Source organism: Carassius carassius, chromosome 35 (assembly GCF_963082965.1).
Source record: "Carassius carassius chromosome 35, fCarCar2.1, whole genome shotgun sequence".
In the NCBI taxonomy this organism is placed as follows: Eukaryota; Metazoa; Chordata; class Actinopteri; order Cypriniformes; family Cyprinidae; genus Carassius; species Carassius carassius.
The window spans coordinates 20,103,277-20,119,128 of NC_081789.1; the positions used below are offsets into that span (position 1 = coordinate 20,103,277).

A 15,852-nucleotide genomic window follows, 5' to 3' on the forward strand; every position below is an offset into this window, starting at 1 on the left:
CTTGTTCGCTCAGAATTTCGTACTGCTTTACAGCTCACATTGACTATGTTGCATCAATTTATGAAATAATGGCTCTCTGAATGATTTTTGAAGAAACTTGATTTGATTTGAAATCAATGTGACAATTCACAATTCACAGGAACGGTTTTACAAATATCTTCCACAAATTTGTATAACTCATCTGTCTGTCTTGAATACAACAATGCATTTATGAATGACAATTACAAACAAATTTACACAAAGGTTTCTGGCTAAGAATGATAACAACTGAATGCCCTGTTCTTCTATCCCTCGCTGCCTTGTTTTTATTCACATCAAATTAAAAATAATAGGTCTGCTGATTAAATGGATTAAAGTTAATGTTATTAAAGAGTTGTGGAATGAATTAACCTTAAAGGGATAGTTCAGCCAAAAATGAAAATTCTGTCATTAATTACTCACCCTCATGCCGTTCTAAAGCTGAAAGACAAATTAAGATATTTGTGATGAAATTGATATTTTTGACCCTGCATAGACAGCAATGCAATGTCCACGTTAAAGGCCCAGAAAGGTAGCGAGGACATCATTTGGAACAGCATGGAGGGTGAGTAACTAATGACAGAATTTAAATTTTTGGGTGAAATATCCATTTAAAAAAAGCTACATCATCTCTGGTCTCTTCTTTTACCCCTAAATGTAAGATTACTTCTAAACCAAACAAAAAAAATCCCTTTTTTGTGGCATAAGACAGATGCTCCCTGACACTGTAAACGAGTGTGACAAATTGGTGCGATGGAGAAATGTGCAGCTAATGATGGTGACTGACACGGCGTCTGAAGCTGTGAAAGAGAGCGACAGACAGAAAGATTGGAGGGGAGTTAAGGAATGAGAGATGGTGTGAAATATTGATGAGAGAGTGATTGAAGACACGAGAGGGCGTGTGACAGAAATAGATGAGACAGACAGTGAACGAGTGCTTGAAAAGTAAGGAGCACGAACATGGGCAGATGTCACTAACCTCATCTACGGCTTTCTTATAACTCTGGAGAAAGAGAATCGACAATCGAGAACCACGTGTGGAGGAACAATTGAGCGAATTAGACAAAATGTTAAATGAGAAAATGGTTAGTAACACAAAGCGGCACACAATCTTTTCAACTTCGAGCCAAGTGTGAACAGCTGCAGATCTAAGCTAGCTAAAGGTTATGGAAAAGTTGAGTAGGTTAGCTCAAATGAGACTTAAATTACTAGTGATATACAAATAAAATTGATGTGTTGATGGACTTCCTCTTAAAAAGTAATATTCCTGTGGGGAATATTAATGGCTTTTATAAAGCACATCTAGCATATAGGTGATTTAAAAGATAAAGGTTATTGACTGGAAGCAACAAAACTATTTTTAACTTGGTAAAGACATCATGTTTGGACAGAACATCAACAGCTGTACAGATCTTAAAAAGAAGCTAGTTTCAGAAATGCTGAAAATAAATTATTTCAGATTTAGATTCTTTCATTTAAGGCTTATCCTGGTCTCAGAAAGCAGCCCTGTGAAAGCATACAGATTTGCAGCACAGTTAAACTGTGGATTCTGGGAAATGTGTTTCTCACCGCTGGTCGGCTGGGTCTGGTCACCTCCCTGTTCTCGTCCTGGGTTTTGGGCTTGGATTCTTGGGACACTGCTGGGGATCCCTCAGGTTTACTGGAGCCTGTGGAGACAATCGACCATCAAGACTCCCTAGTGCAGGAGCTCAGACTGAGAGAATATTCCAGAGGGTCTCTCACCTCCCACCCGGTTCCTCTCGCTGGAGCTGCCCTGAGAGCTGGGCGTGCTAGAACTGGAAGAACTACCACTGCTGGTTCTCTGGAGAGCCGACTCCATGGGAATGCGCAGGTCTGGGTTACTGTGCCAACGGTAGGACACATTCAAACAAGCCACATTCAAACTGAACTCAACTTTTGACAAAAGTAAAGTACAAGTATAGAGATAAACAGGAGTAAGTCTCAGGAAAAATCATTTATTCACATATTTTTTCCATTATTTATTTGTCGGGATACTGACAGAATAATGCCGTTTGTGAGTAATAGATAAATAAAAACATGTAATGACAGAGAAAATTTATAAATAAAAAAATCATTGGTATTTTAAACTCTAATTGTTGTACCTATTGGAATAATTTAAGAATTATTTCTAATTATTTACAAAACATAGTATTCACAAGGGCAACCTTGATCTGCAATAAAATGTGTAAAATGAGTTTAAAAGAAAGATAGAAGTTAATGAAAGGTGGAATATACCTGGCTCGGATCAGATGTGCTCCGGTTCTCGGTCCCAGTCCTCCTGGTCCATTCCCTGGAGAATTTTTTCTCACCAGTGCAGGGGAAATGGAAGTGGTCCTTTGGGGCACCTGAAGCATGTTAACAGATGCTAAGATGTTACTTTACTAAGATAAACTTTAGAAAATAAGTTTTTTTTAATATAGGCTTTGTTTTTTATATCTTATATCATCACATTTAGTAACGCATTATACATTTATTAATAAATTTCAATCAATAGCAGTGGATCTAAACCAATTTAACGATTTTTAAAAACTGATTTAACTTTTGACATCAAGCACTAATAGTATTAAAATATATTAAAATAAAAGTAATAAAAGTCTTTAAAATAAATAATGATAAAGAAATTAAAATGACTACGTTTTAATTGAAAATAATTATTTAAATTAGATGAATGAATATGACCCAGAATAAAATAAGTTAATAAAATAATTTGTCATAAAACTATATAAGAGACTGAAACCATATTTATTTTTGTTTCCGCTGAAACCATATTTAATGTAGAATGAGTAATTTCTTATATTTTGTGTAGTTACATTTACAGGTTTAAAGGGTTAGTTTAGCCAAAAATTTGAATTCTGTCATTCATTTCTCACCCTTGTGTCGTTCCAAACCCGTAAGACCTTCATTCATCTTCGGAAAACAAATTAAGATATTTTTGATGAAATCCAAGAGCTTTCTGACCCTGCATAGACAGCAATACGACTGACACATTCAAGGCACAGAAAGGTAGTAAAGACATCATTAAATTAGTCATGTGACATCAGTGGTTCAACCTTAATACATTTTGTGTGCAAAGCAAGCAAAAAACAAAACCAAAAACCAAAAACATGACTTTATTCAATGACTTCTCTTCCGTATCAGTTCGCGATGCACATTCAGAAGAGCACACGATGGACTATTTTAATGATGTCCTTACTGTGTTTCTGGGCCTTGAACGTGGAAGTTGCGTTGCTGTCACAAAGTTCTCAGATTCCATCAAAAATATCTTAATTTGTGTTCCAAAGAGGAACAAAGGTCTTACGGGTTTGGAACGACATGACGGTGACTAATTAATGACAGAATTTTTATTTTTGGGTGAACTATCCCTTTAACTATGCTTGACTATACAGTCGGTAAATATAATATTTATATTTAGCAATGTTTTTTCACTGCTTTCTGAGACTCAGAAAAAATTTGTTGATCCAACTGTTGAGAATTCCACATGAATTACTACTATGTCACTGGATTACAGGAACAACGCATTTCATTCCAGATTATCACCTTTGGAGGGACGTCATCTTCCTGTCTCAGCCAAGAGCTACGGTCAAACTTCTCATCTCGGCTGGTAATGCGAGGTGGTGGGGCCGGGTTTTCTGATGTGGGGTCAGAGTTCTGCCGAGGCATCGGTGGTCGGTGAGGCGACAGACCCTCTTGGAAGGCTGAGACGCCCTGAGAGGATTGATCATGCAGCGACTGGGATCCTGTCATGGAAGAGCCATGGGACTTGACAGAGACCAGGTGCGCCATCTGAAAGGAGAACTCTGGGATCAGTGTTCTTCACAACACATCGGTCTCTCTAAAGACAGATCTGGAGGTCAGGAAGTACCTGAGGCTCTACCGGACGGTGCATGGGAGGCGTCCGGGCCTGCTGAATGCCTCCACTGCTGAAGGACTCTGAGCGGGGAGGCAGGGACGGGTCAGAAATACGGTTGGCCACTTTGTGCTGGAGAGCCGGAGAGCTCTGGCGGTTTAGCTTGGAGCGTTCCTCAACCTGACAGACAGAGAGGAAGTTAGTGTCAATGCAGCTCTTCACAACCAGTCGGTTTCCTCTTTGCCTGAGAGTCAGAATGGACTGCGAAATGGCACAAGGGTTGCACAACATACTAATTTACCAAGGTAACTTCTGCTAATTTTAAACATTTAAATTTCAATTGTATATATTTAGAATAGAAACCAATGAGTTTACCATTTAATAAGAACAGATAATATGATGATGAGACCTGTAGGCTTCTCTGTCAATCTTATTCATCTTTAGCATTCACATAATCACCCAAGATCGAGTTTCTAAATCTTTGCAGAAATCCGCCGGTCCCAAATTAAGGAGACGGCATCATTACGAGACATTTTAGATATTTTTAGACCTGTTCCCTTAAATTGACGGAAGATAATTTTTTATTCACTTCTGCAGACCCAATCAAAATGACTCAATAAGCGAAGATGAAACATAGAACCATAGACAGAAAAAGAAATATCATCAGGTTAAAGACAGAAAGGAAACATTTAGGCCATTATGCCCAGTATGTTATTGGAGATGCTGTGTAATCTCAAATTCAAACAACAAGCCTCAACTGTCATGCACCATTCACAAGCCTTTTCAGATAAGAAAAGAATCACTTATGGCCTTCCTAGAAGTCGGGTGACCAATGGGACAGCAAGACACGTTAGTGAGAAAACCATGTTTATTTTTTCTATGAGAATGAAGGGAGGTTTGGATCTGAAATGACACACTGAGCACAATATGTGCCTACAAGTAACAACACAACCCCTCATCAACACCCCTTTGTAATTTTATCAATAGCCGCGTTTCCACTAGCGAGCTTAAACCGGGCGTGCTAGTGCGTGCCAGGGCCAGTCGCGTTTCCACTGTCACTTCCGGGGCTTGATCGTGCCTCGCCGGGGCTTCCTCTGGGCCAAAGGCCAGGGTTTTTTGGCCCGACGAAAACCTTGGGCCAAAGCGGGCCAGCTGGGGCTAGAGGAGGGGTTATGAACAAAGGCGGAGTTTCTCTGCGTCTGGAAAGTGTCAGCCGCGGATCATTACAGAAAGATAACAGCTTTAACACCGGTATTAAAGACTTTTAAAAATAATTTGAGATCAAAACTCACTCTTAGTCAGCAGCGGGTGATTGAAATAACTTGATCCGATGTGGATTATAATCACTAAACAAGGCAGAAATATTGCTACTGGCCCGAGGCTATTAGCCCCGCCCGGCCCGGCCCGTTTTAAGCCCTGGCTCGCACATTAACCTGGCCCGACAGTGGAAATGCGGCTAATGTCTAAAGCAGTGGTTCTCAAATAGGGGGTAGTGACCCACTACGGGGCCCCATGAAACTTTTATTAAGTGGTTTTTTTATTAAGCAACTTAAAATGTAAAATGCTTAGTAGGTTGACAATCACTGGTCTAATGTTCATTTGTGGCCCAATTTATCCAAACCTCTCTCATTTCTGCCCCATAATCCCATGCTCCTCTGTCCTCAGCTTTTTCTAAGAAGGAGTGATTGGGAAGTTCAAAGAGAAGATTATGGATCATTAGAACAAGACCACAGCAAGAACAAAAGCAGTCAGAAGAAGATCCACCAAACTTACTGGGAAACTGAACCTACAGAAATACCCGCACCCAGAGAACGAGTGGAAAACAGAAACAAGGCATTCCAAAAGAGATCATCCAAATGCCCCGATAGAAAATTTGGAGAAAAGGTATTTTCCCGCATTAATTCTCTGAACATGTACCATGACCAGACCTAGGTCATGGTGAAAAAGGAGACACGAATAATCATGCTAGCAGAGGCAGACCTTTGAGACCTTTGAGACCTTTGCATACAAGTCTCTCTCAATATTAGCCCCTTTGCTGGAGTGTCCGGGATTGCGGCCCCGGGACTCTTGCTCAAGATGCTGCTGGACCATCCTGACCAGCTGGGATGGATCTGGCTCGCAAGACACACGGACTCTAGGAACGTTTGGCCCACTGATTATCCTGAGCTGAGGCTCGGCCAGCTCTATTTCTCTCGAGTGGGAGGCTGCTGGGTAGGAGGGGGGCCTCGTGGGCTGATTAGAGGAGCTCTTGTCAAGAGGGAGGAGTTGGCCGACACGTTTTTCTCCAGAACTGTTAAACGAATGGTGCTTCTTGGGAGGGATTCGAGGGGAGTTACCCTGAGCTCTCTCCATCACCTGAGTTCAGAAAAGCACAATAAAACCGTTCAGATTATGACACACAAAACCGAAGATGGACGGTGAGGTCTCTTCAGAGCGTGATCATCAAAAAGCATCCAATGGAATCTGAAAACTAACGGAAAGTTTATTGACAGGAAGTGAGATGCATCATATGTGAGCACCAAACCTGAAGATTCTGATTAAATTTAGCCATTAGCAAAAGCAAATGACATATAACGTCTACAATCAGTGACCGGAGACTCTTGAGAGTGATCACTAGGGCTGGGTATCAATACAGATTCCTGATTCAAATCGATTCTGATTTATAAGCTCTTGATTCAGTGCCGATTCATTTCTATTTATTTCAGTTATAATGTTGATTTTGATTACATATGAGAGACATTATCTCTCTGCTAATGCTGTAAATTGTATAGGGCAATGTTTTAGATTCAAACTGGAACTGTAGCTCACCTTTTTGAACCAAAAGAACCAATTTAACAAGTCATTTGTCTCATGAATCAGGCTATACTAATATGGTGTATTTATTTTTTTAAATAGCCAACACATTAGAATCATTTGATTTGTGAATGAGGCTTTTCTAATGTGCTGTTAGATTTTTTTTGGAGTCACTAAAAAAAGAACAAAATCATAAGAGATGCTTGTTTATGTTTCGGATTAATTAAAAACAACCAACACAAAATCGTTTATTTCATGAATCAGACTATGCGAGTTGTGTTGTAGGCTTTTTCAAAAGATAGACACTTCCTTCCATTATATCAGTGGTACACTGCCTTTTAATTAAGCTCACATTCAAGATTTTATGAATTGATACTGGGAGCATTTAAAGGAAGAAAATCAGTAATTTCAGTATTTCCCAACCCTAGACAGTATAAATCATGTAAGAGTCTTAACAAGATCTCTCTGTACCTCTTTAGCCCAAGCCGGTTTGTCACTGGGATTGACTGAGTCTTTGTAGTGGTACAGTTGCTTTTTGTCTGCAGGCCGTGGCTCTTGTTGCTGTTGCTGCAGTGAAACAAGGTAGGCCCTTTCCTGCTGCAGCTGTCGCTGTAACCGCTCCGCCTGCCGCTGCTCCTCTATCTGCTTCCGTTTGTATTCCTAGACACACCAGAGAATCAGAATGAGGCGAAAAGAGCAAGATTTAGAACAGATAACCACATGAGACAAAATAATGATAACAGGTTTGGACTCCTAAAAATAACTGGAGGCTATTAAAAGAACATTGAACTCAACAGCTCTATAAACTAATCCCATCGATGGCCTGATGGCCATGGATCCGGAGTCTAATTTCTCTCAGAACTGAGCAATAACAAACAGAGCCGCTACAAATCCCAAATGCCCCAGATCAATTCACACAATCGATACTCTCTGTGAGTGCACCGATCATAGAGGGGACCGACAGATGGCATAAGCACAGAGGATGAAAAGAAAGGAAGTGCAAGAACTTTAAAGGTGAAAGCTGAAATGAGAGTTTACCAGGAGAAGAGCTTGTTCTTGGAGGAGCTGCTGTTGAAGAATCTCCAGCTGCCTTTGTTCTTCTTCTAACTGCCGGCGGATATATTCCTAACCCCATAGCACAGCGCATCAGAGTGAGAGTGAGAAAAAGAGAAGGAAAAGAGATAACAGGGCCTTCAAAGAGTTTCAAAATGAAAGAATGAAAGATTAATCAAGCAAATCTAAAGGTAAGAAACCCTGAAAATAACTTGCTGCCCTGCCTAGATCCCATGTGGCCTTCTGTGTGATGAGCTCACTACCCAAAGGTCACTGGTTCAAACTGTGAAATGAGCCATCCATGCACAAGGGAGTCACTTAGGACCCTGATCCTAATTTCCTGGAGCAGGGCAATTAACCCCAGACTACTCAAGGGAAATGTCGCCCCAAAGAAAAAGTATTAGAAGTTGGTTAGGATCAAAACGATTTTGTCAAAATGACAAAAAGTGTGATAGGTGCAGCACAGAGTCCAATTCAATCCTAAAGTTTACTGCCTTTTACTGCCTTCTAGACAATGGCAGCATAATAAGATGCCATGTGATATCAATGGGAATCACCTCTAATGATGCCTTTTGCAGTAAGTTATCTTTTATATATTTATATATATATATATATTTATATATTTATATATATATATATATATATATATATATATATATATATATATATGTATGTATATATATATATATATATATATATATATATATATATATATATATATATATATATATATATATATATATAAAGTAGATAAAGTTGAGGTCGATTAATGCATGTTTTTCCCTTCAGGAGCATCAGTGAGTGTTTGAACATTCTGTAACAGTTGGATATGAGTCCCTAAGTTGTCCTACAGTCACACTTGGAAAGGGTTCAAATACACAAAAATGATGGTAAACCAAATAGTTTGTGGAACCTGAAGGAATTTTCTGGAGAACAGCAGGCAGTTTAACTGTTCAGGAAAAAAAGTGATTCTTGAACAACTATCACCAAACACGATCATTCAGGTAAGAGCACAGTATTAAGAATCAAGGGGATGTAAACTTTTGAACGGGGTAATATTTATAACTTCAGCTATTATTTTCTCTTGTGGGAAAGATCTTATTCAGGTCAGTACTAAATAAGCAACAACATGCATTTTTGCATGATCCCACTTATTTTGGTAAAATAATTAACATTTTACCGATTCTGAAAGGGGATGTAAACTTTTGACCTCATCTGTAGATCTGGTAACATGCATATATACTTCCTTTTAAAATTTATTCAGAAGGATTTCCAATAAATGCTGTTCTTTTGTAACTTTATTCTTCAAAGAACAAACTTCCACAAAAATATTAAGCAGCACGACTATTTTCAGCGCTGATGAGAATAATAAATGTTTCTTGAGCAACAACTCAGCATATTAGAATGATTTCTAAAATATTATGTGACACTGAAGCCTTGAGTAATGATGCTGAAAATTCTGCTTTGCTCTCACAAACAAATTATATTTTAAACTGCATTCAAATAGAAAACAGTTATTATAAATTGCAGTAATATATCAAAATTATAATTTTTTATCAAATAAATGCAGCCTTGGGGAGCACTGGGGACTTCTTAGAAAAACTAAGCAGTTATTTGCAAAACTTAGCAATTATAGAGAAAAACAGGTTTATGGCAGCGTACAGTGTACAGAAAACAAAAGCAGAAAGAAATTACAAAAAGGTATCTGAAAAGAAAAGGTAGCCCCATTTGTGAGATGTATACAAATTTTGAAAGGCTGTCCCATGCTTTATGAAAAGATTAAACAAGATTTCTCTTCAAACTGAAAACAAGGCAAGGGAACTTTCTGGATTATATGTCTCTATGTGAAGGTCACTTTCATTATGTCACAAAGAAATGCTTTATAACAGAAAGAAAATGCTGTGCTTTTTAGCATTAAAGGCTCTCTGAAAGCATTTTTATGGAATGACACTTAGGAAATATCTATCATACAAGCAAAATGATTACCAGACAAAAAGTCTTGCAAATTTATGGGGCAGTCCCTATGGTTAGCAAGCTAACAGTGAGATCAGCTTTATTTGCAGCTGTTGCTGCTTCTGCTACTCTCTGATTACAACCGTTTCAACTGTAACTTTAAAGGAGTGGGGTTTGTGGAAAGGGGTGTGTCTAATTCAAATTACAATTCAGAATAGCTAAATGGCTAACATCACTTAACTTTTGGCATGTTTGGGAACTGGTACAGTAATTCTTACTTGTCTCTGCACAGACTCTCACGCACAGCCCGTGAGATGTCCTCATTCACTATTGAGCAGGACTCGTGCATCCCAACCGCATTTGAAAAGGGTGGGTGGGTGCTTTAAATATGCATACCATCCAGCAGAACATTTCCCTCTCTGGAGGAAGTGAGTCACAGACTGAAGACAATGCTTTAAATAAGGGATTGTGGCATGTGCGAGTCTGATATGCATATCTGAGAGGACACTTACAGTTGAGAACAAAGTGTGCAGCGGATTACACATGAGGGTTTACAGCAGAGCGCACGCAAGCTCACTTCATACACATCTGCTTTAGAGAGTGTTCATATGACCTGGGATATTCCTATCAATAATGGTTGCATTTGTTTACACGGAGAGATTGATCAAAAAACATTTTCATTGCGGTTTCCACTTTGTTTTTCACCAATATTCACCCTTTTGTAATTTAAATAATCTCTTTCTCATGACAAATTCCTGATCATCAAAAAAGATCATTGTTACAATTATTATTTATATTAAAATATTCACAAATATTATGTTTTTATGGATTGCATATCAACAATGATCTTTTGAATATAATTAAAAATAAAGAAAAATGGTTCTGAACATTCATACTCTTTTGCATATTTGGAAAAAAAAATGTTGTTCATAATAAATATTAATTGGTAATTAAATTAATCATATTTATAGACTTTTTTGATAAACTACTTTAGTTCTGTGTTGTGTCATAACTAGATATTTAATGTAAAATCTTGGTTCTAAATATTCTATTTATAATTATATATATATATATATATATATATATATATATATATATATATATATATATATATATATATATATATATATATATATATATATATATATATATATATATATATATATATAATTTTTTTTATTCTCCGTCTGTCTCTCTCTCTCTCTATATATAGATATACATATATCATAAAGTAACAAAGTATTACATAAAATAAAAAATACTGTAAAGTAAAATAAATCAGTTATTGAACACTAGTATATAGAAGTAACTGGTATGACCAAAAAAAAAACAAACGTGACCAATCTATAAATATATGTGCCATGTATTAACAGAAAGTACATCTTGTCTCCATCTCTGTAGCGGTGAATCAGTGGGAGTCTGTTAGCATGGAGTGTAGGCGTGTGAAGCCGCCACGTCACTTCATTTCTTCCCTTCCTGTTCATGTGTGTTCAGTTGTCATTTCTGGCACTCTTTTTGCACAGTAAATAACGGGTTAGTTTGTAGTGACAGACCAATATATAATAGCTTGAACAATTATGTACTGAAATAACTCTCTCCATCACTCTTTCTACTTTATCAATAAAAGTGACCGAAACCAGAATTAGGCATGTATGAAAGTGGATGTGCGTTTGTGTGTACATGTGTACCTGCTCCCTCTCAGCATGCCTCCTCTCCTCCTCTCTCCGGAGCTGCTCCATCTCCTCATAGCGCCTCCTCTGCTCTCTCTCCTGCTGTTTCCGGAGCTCTCTCTCCCGTCGCTGTTGCTGTGAGGTTGTAAACGTGCTCATTAATGAGCCTGCCATAAAATAAATCTCAGTGCTGAGCCCAACTATCAGCCCAGCTTCACAATGGAACACACAGTTCTCTACTTTTACCACTAGGTGTTGCATTTTAAAAAAACATTGCATTTCAGTAGCCATGCTGAATAGCCTTTCCCCAGCAGGGGCTGCTGACAGGAGCTGTGCTGAAAGGAGGCGGCCTGACAGTGGACCAGCGGGAGACAGATGTGCTGAATGAGAGGCTGACGCCCAGCCGGGCCACCTGATTCATCCCCACAGGCATTCTGCTCCCTTCCTTACATCACATAACTAAGAAATATCTCCACCGGCTCAATGACCGTCGTCTTACTTTGTCTCCAATTTGAAGAATTCCCAAGATGTTGGGCAACCTTCATGTGGACTGATCATGGCTCAGTGTCTCCCAGGGACTTTTAAAACGGCAGTCATTTCATGAGCCATTACACACACAAAATAGAGTACAGGAAGTGTGTGTCTGAGTATGACCAGAATAATAGCAACGCATATTGTCTGTTTGTTGCAAAAAAAAAAAAAACAATGCTAAATGCAAACAATAAAATGCAACTAAGCATATAATCATGCATGGAAGCAGAAGAAAATGCTTCCCATGTCTTTTGTTGTTGATGTCAGAGGTTGTGTTAGATTTTGGCTCAAATTCATCTGTTACTTTATAATACGGCAAATACTTTTTTTTTAATCCATACATCTAATGTTGTTGTTAATTTGTTGGGTTATAACTTGATATTTAATTTAAAATCTAGGTCCTAACGGAAAATCAGTTGAGAACGATTAAAAATGTATTAAAAGTATTAAACAGTATTAAAAATGACATTCAGGTTAAATATTTAGCTTTAAACATTTGGGGAAAAAAGTGCTTTAAATAATACAATACAAATATAATAATTATATATAAAAGCATGTGAATTAAAATATTATAAATTAATTAAATATCAGATTAACTCCTTATCTAAGAGGTGAAATGTTTTTTAAATAACATAACAAATATAAAATACATTACATACAAAAGGTATTTTATTACATACATAAAATGTGCTTTACAAACATGAAAATATATATAATAAATGTTAAACTAAATATAAATCAATACAATATTGTAAATATGATACAATTATATTTAGATTAAAAATGTAGCTTTAAAGATATTAATAGATCACTGTAGCGCAAAAGATTTCAGAAACATGTCTTTAAACGGTTTCTCGTCTATCCCCTCTTACCTCCTCTAGTCTCCTCCTTTGCTCCTTCTGCTCCTCGATGCGCTTCTGCCTCTCTGCCAGTAGTTGGCGCTTGTGTTCCTCGTTCTGTTGCTGTTCTAGCTGTTGTCTCCTCAAGGCTTCGGAGCGCTCCTTATTGGCCAACTGTAGACGCAGGAAGTCCCGCCTCAGGGTCGATTCCCCAGGGACGTTTATGATAGAGCTGTAAGGAAGATTTTAAATCATCTTTAAGTCAGTCAGGTCTCCACTATACACACATGCATGTGTGTTAACGGAAAAGGGTCTATGTACCTCGGCTCTCCTATGTCTCGCTCTTCCTCCTCCTCTTCACTTCCACTGTACTCATACTCGGTCTCGTCTGAAAACACACACCATGGTAAGATGTAGGTTTTTAGATTTAAGGCAGATTCCGATAAGGACTGTTGTGACAAAACAACAACTGATACAAATTTGCATGAAAAATATTAAGTTATTTTTTGAAAGATATTAAATAGTAGTCAACTCTTACTAAAAACAATATTTAGTGAATAATTTTATTTACGTTGATGATAAATACAATTACATTAAATAAAAAAAATAAAAAATAAGCATAATAAAATAATTTTCCCTATTTTTTCATTTCCCTCCCCCAAATATTTACCCTTTTCTAGTTAAAAATAAATAAATAAATCTCATGGAAACTTCCTGTTCATCCACAAATACACTGTTACAAATAATATCATTTTAATTAAAATATTTATTCATATTGTGTTTTCAATTATAAACAATAATTAAAGTAATTTAGATGAATAAAATAAAATATATTAAAAAGGTACAAATAAAATAAAATACAAAATAAAATAAATAAATAAAATACGTATTCACTTACATTTTTTAGATAGAAGAGATTAAAGACAGATAAGGAATGTTGTGACAATGTTGTGAAAACTATTGATAAAATTTGTATGAAAAGTATTTTTAAGTAATTTGTTTTTAAAGTTACGAAACAGTAGTCAACTCTTACTAAAAATAATATTCAATTAATAATTTCATTAATTTATTCATGTATTTATTCATTTTGAAACTAAATAAAATATTTTTTTTCCAGTTGAGTTTAACTTCTTCATCTGGTTTTGATAGGGTCTGACCAAAAGTAAAATTTATTGTGATTAACTGGATGACAGGCACGCTAAAAATAATGTTTGGTAAAGTAAAAAATAACTCACCCCTCTCTCCTCTCTTCTTTTTGGTCCGGTCTATGTGGTCTTTGAGCTGGATTCGGACCTGTCTCTCGTTGGGAAGGTCTTTGATGAAGGGATGTTTCATGAGCTGTTCAGTACTGGGTCTCTGGTTGTGATTCTTCACTAAACAGCTCTCAATGAACGACTGGAACTTTTTAGACCTACAGAGAACAACAAACTGATCAGTTTCCCCCATTCTGAATCAGTTATAGATTACTGCAAATTCAATACACTGAGAGGTTCGACCCACCACTTCTTGGACTTGAGACGAGGCGCTGGGTTTCTGGGTATGAGGAAAAGCGCTCGCATCGGATGCATATCGCACAGCGCTGAAGAAAACAGACAGGTGTTTGTGTTTAGCAATCACGGTGTTCATATAAAATGCATTTCAGATCATCCTGCATTGTGCTGGACTTACGAGGGGCTCCTTCTGCCATTTCAATAGCTGTAATTCCCAGCGACCACAGATCACTCTGTAACAAAAACAGTGCTGTTAGGATCTCTGTCTGAAGCCAAACAGGATCCTCACACAAAAGCAATCAGGTGTTATAAGAGCATAATTAAGAATCGCTTGAAGTACCTTGAAGTCATATGTGGCGTCTGGGTTCTCATCACAGGCTATGACCTCTGGAGCCATCCAATACGGAGTGCCAATAAAAGTGTTCCTCCTACCCACGGTACGGTCCAACTGTGCACTCACACCAAAATCAACTGTTGAAAACACACACGGGGAAGATTTGGCCTTAATGTGTCTGCGTGCAGTAACGAGAGGAGAGGTCTTTGATGAAGTGCATGCTGCCATCTGCCTCTGTGCCCCTCTTCCCTCATCACCGCAGGCAGTGTTGTCATAGCAACACTCCCGAACTCAAACCACTCGATGACAAGCCCTAATAACTCCAGAGGAGAGTCATGAGGTCCTCGAGACAGACCGAATCAGCCGACACTCCAACTAGCGTTGAGGGATTATAAGCTTCTTAAAATGATTTACTGAAAAAGTGATCATCTACACGGTTTTTAAAAAGTACAAACAATGAGGATCCTTAAATGAGGTGACGTCAAGATTGAATATATACACTACCATATAAGAGTTTATGGTAAGAAAGTTATTTTTTTTTTTAAGAGAAATTAAATCTTTAATACAGCAGGGACACATTAAATTAACTGTTTCTTGAGCATATGATCAGCATATTCATTTGACACTGAACACCGCACTAATGGCTGCTAAAATTGCAATTGTATCAAACAGAAATAAATTACATTTTTAACATTTAAATAGAAAAGTTATTTTAAACTGCAATAATATGTAACTTTCTCTGATCAAATAAATGCATTTTTGGCAAGCATAAGAGCCTTCTTTCAAAAACATTGGGGATTTTTTTATTTTTTACATTTTGTATAAATAATAAAAAAGCAACCTAATTTTCATTATCTCACTCCAAAAATTTAATATGAACTTAATCATGCAGAATCAGAGTCAAGCTAATAATTTCATATGTCAATGAGCTTGTGAATAGCTTGTGGCAAATTAAGGACAAATGAATGAGTTTTTGATGAATATATTTTTGAACAGGTTCTTGGAAATTAAACCTTCCTGCACAAACAGATTTAGTTAATTAAAATGAACTATTTGATGTGTTTAGGGGTGGGCAATACACTGGTAAACAAGTTAACCAGTAGAAATTTGTCTACCGGTAGATTCTTCACTATTGTCTTTATCGTGATTAAAGGAACACTCCACTTTTTAAAAAAATAGGCTCATTAACTCCCCTAGAGTTTAACAGTTGAGTTTTACCATTTTTGAATCCATTTAGCTGACCTCCGGGTCTGGCTATTAATGTAAATAGTTTTCTGGTGTTGCGTAATATCACTGCGCCTGC

The 15,852-nt window shown here is 37.3% G+C and overlaps 1 protein-coding gene across 7 annotated transcripts in view; it reads right to left on the reverse strand.

The window, feature by feature from the left end:
* tnikb (TRAF2 and NCK interacting kinase b) overlaps nucleotides 1-15,852 on the reverse strand; it is a 70,732-nt gene that overhangs the window by 16,206 nt on the left and 38,674 nt on the right. For 3 of the 7 annotated variants that reach the window (XM_059524865.1, XM_059524863.1, XM_059524861.1), the window contains exons 7-21: nucleotides 14,556-14,686; nucleotides 14,394-14,448; nucleotides 14,226-14,304; nucleotides 13,961-14,136; nucleotides 13,047-13,113; nucleotides 12,759-12,957; nucleotides 11,374-11,490; nucleotides 7,718-7,804; nucleotides 7,151-7,339; nucleotides 5,867-6,241; nucleotides 3,902-4,066; nucleotides 3,577-3,822; nucleotides 2,275-2,384; nucleotides 1,762-1,880; nucleotides 1,588-1,685 (exon numbers count right to left, since the gene is read on the reverse strand). In XM_059524865.1, coding sequence (XP_059380848.1) covers nucleotides 1,588-1,685; nucleotides 1,762-1,880; nucleotides 2,275-2,384; nucleotides 3,577-3,822; nucleotides 3,902-4,066; nucleotides 5,867-6,241; nucleotides 7,151-7,339; nucleotides 7,718-7,804; nucleotides 11,374-11,490; nucleotides 12,759-12,957; nucleotides 13,047-13,113; nucleotides 13,961-14,136; nucleotides 14,226-14,304; nucleotides 14,394-14,448; nucleotides 14,556-14,686 — 2,213 coding nt within the window. The remainder of the gene's footprint in view (nucleotides 1-1,587; nucleotides 1,686-1,761; nucleotides 1,881-2,274; nucleotides 2,385-3,576; nucleotides 3,823-3,901; nucleotides 4,067-5,866; nucleotides 6,242-7,150; nucleotides 7,340-7,717; nucleotides 7,805-11,373; nucleotides 11,491-12,758; nucleotides 12,958-13,046; nucleotides 13,114-13,960; nucleotides 14,137-14,225; nucleotides 14,305-14,393; nucleotides 14,449-14,555; nucleotides 14,687-15,852) is intronic. The other 4 variants (XM_059524868.1, XM_059524862.1, XM_059524866.1 and 1 more) reach the window with 3 other exon arrangements.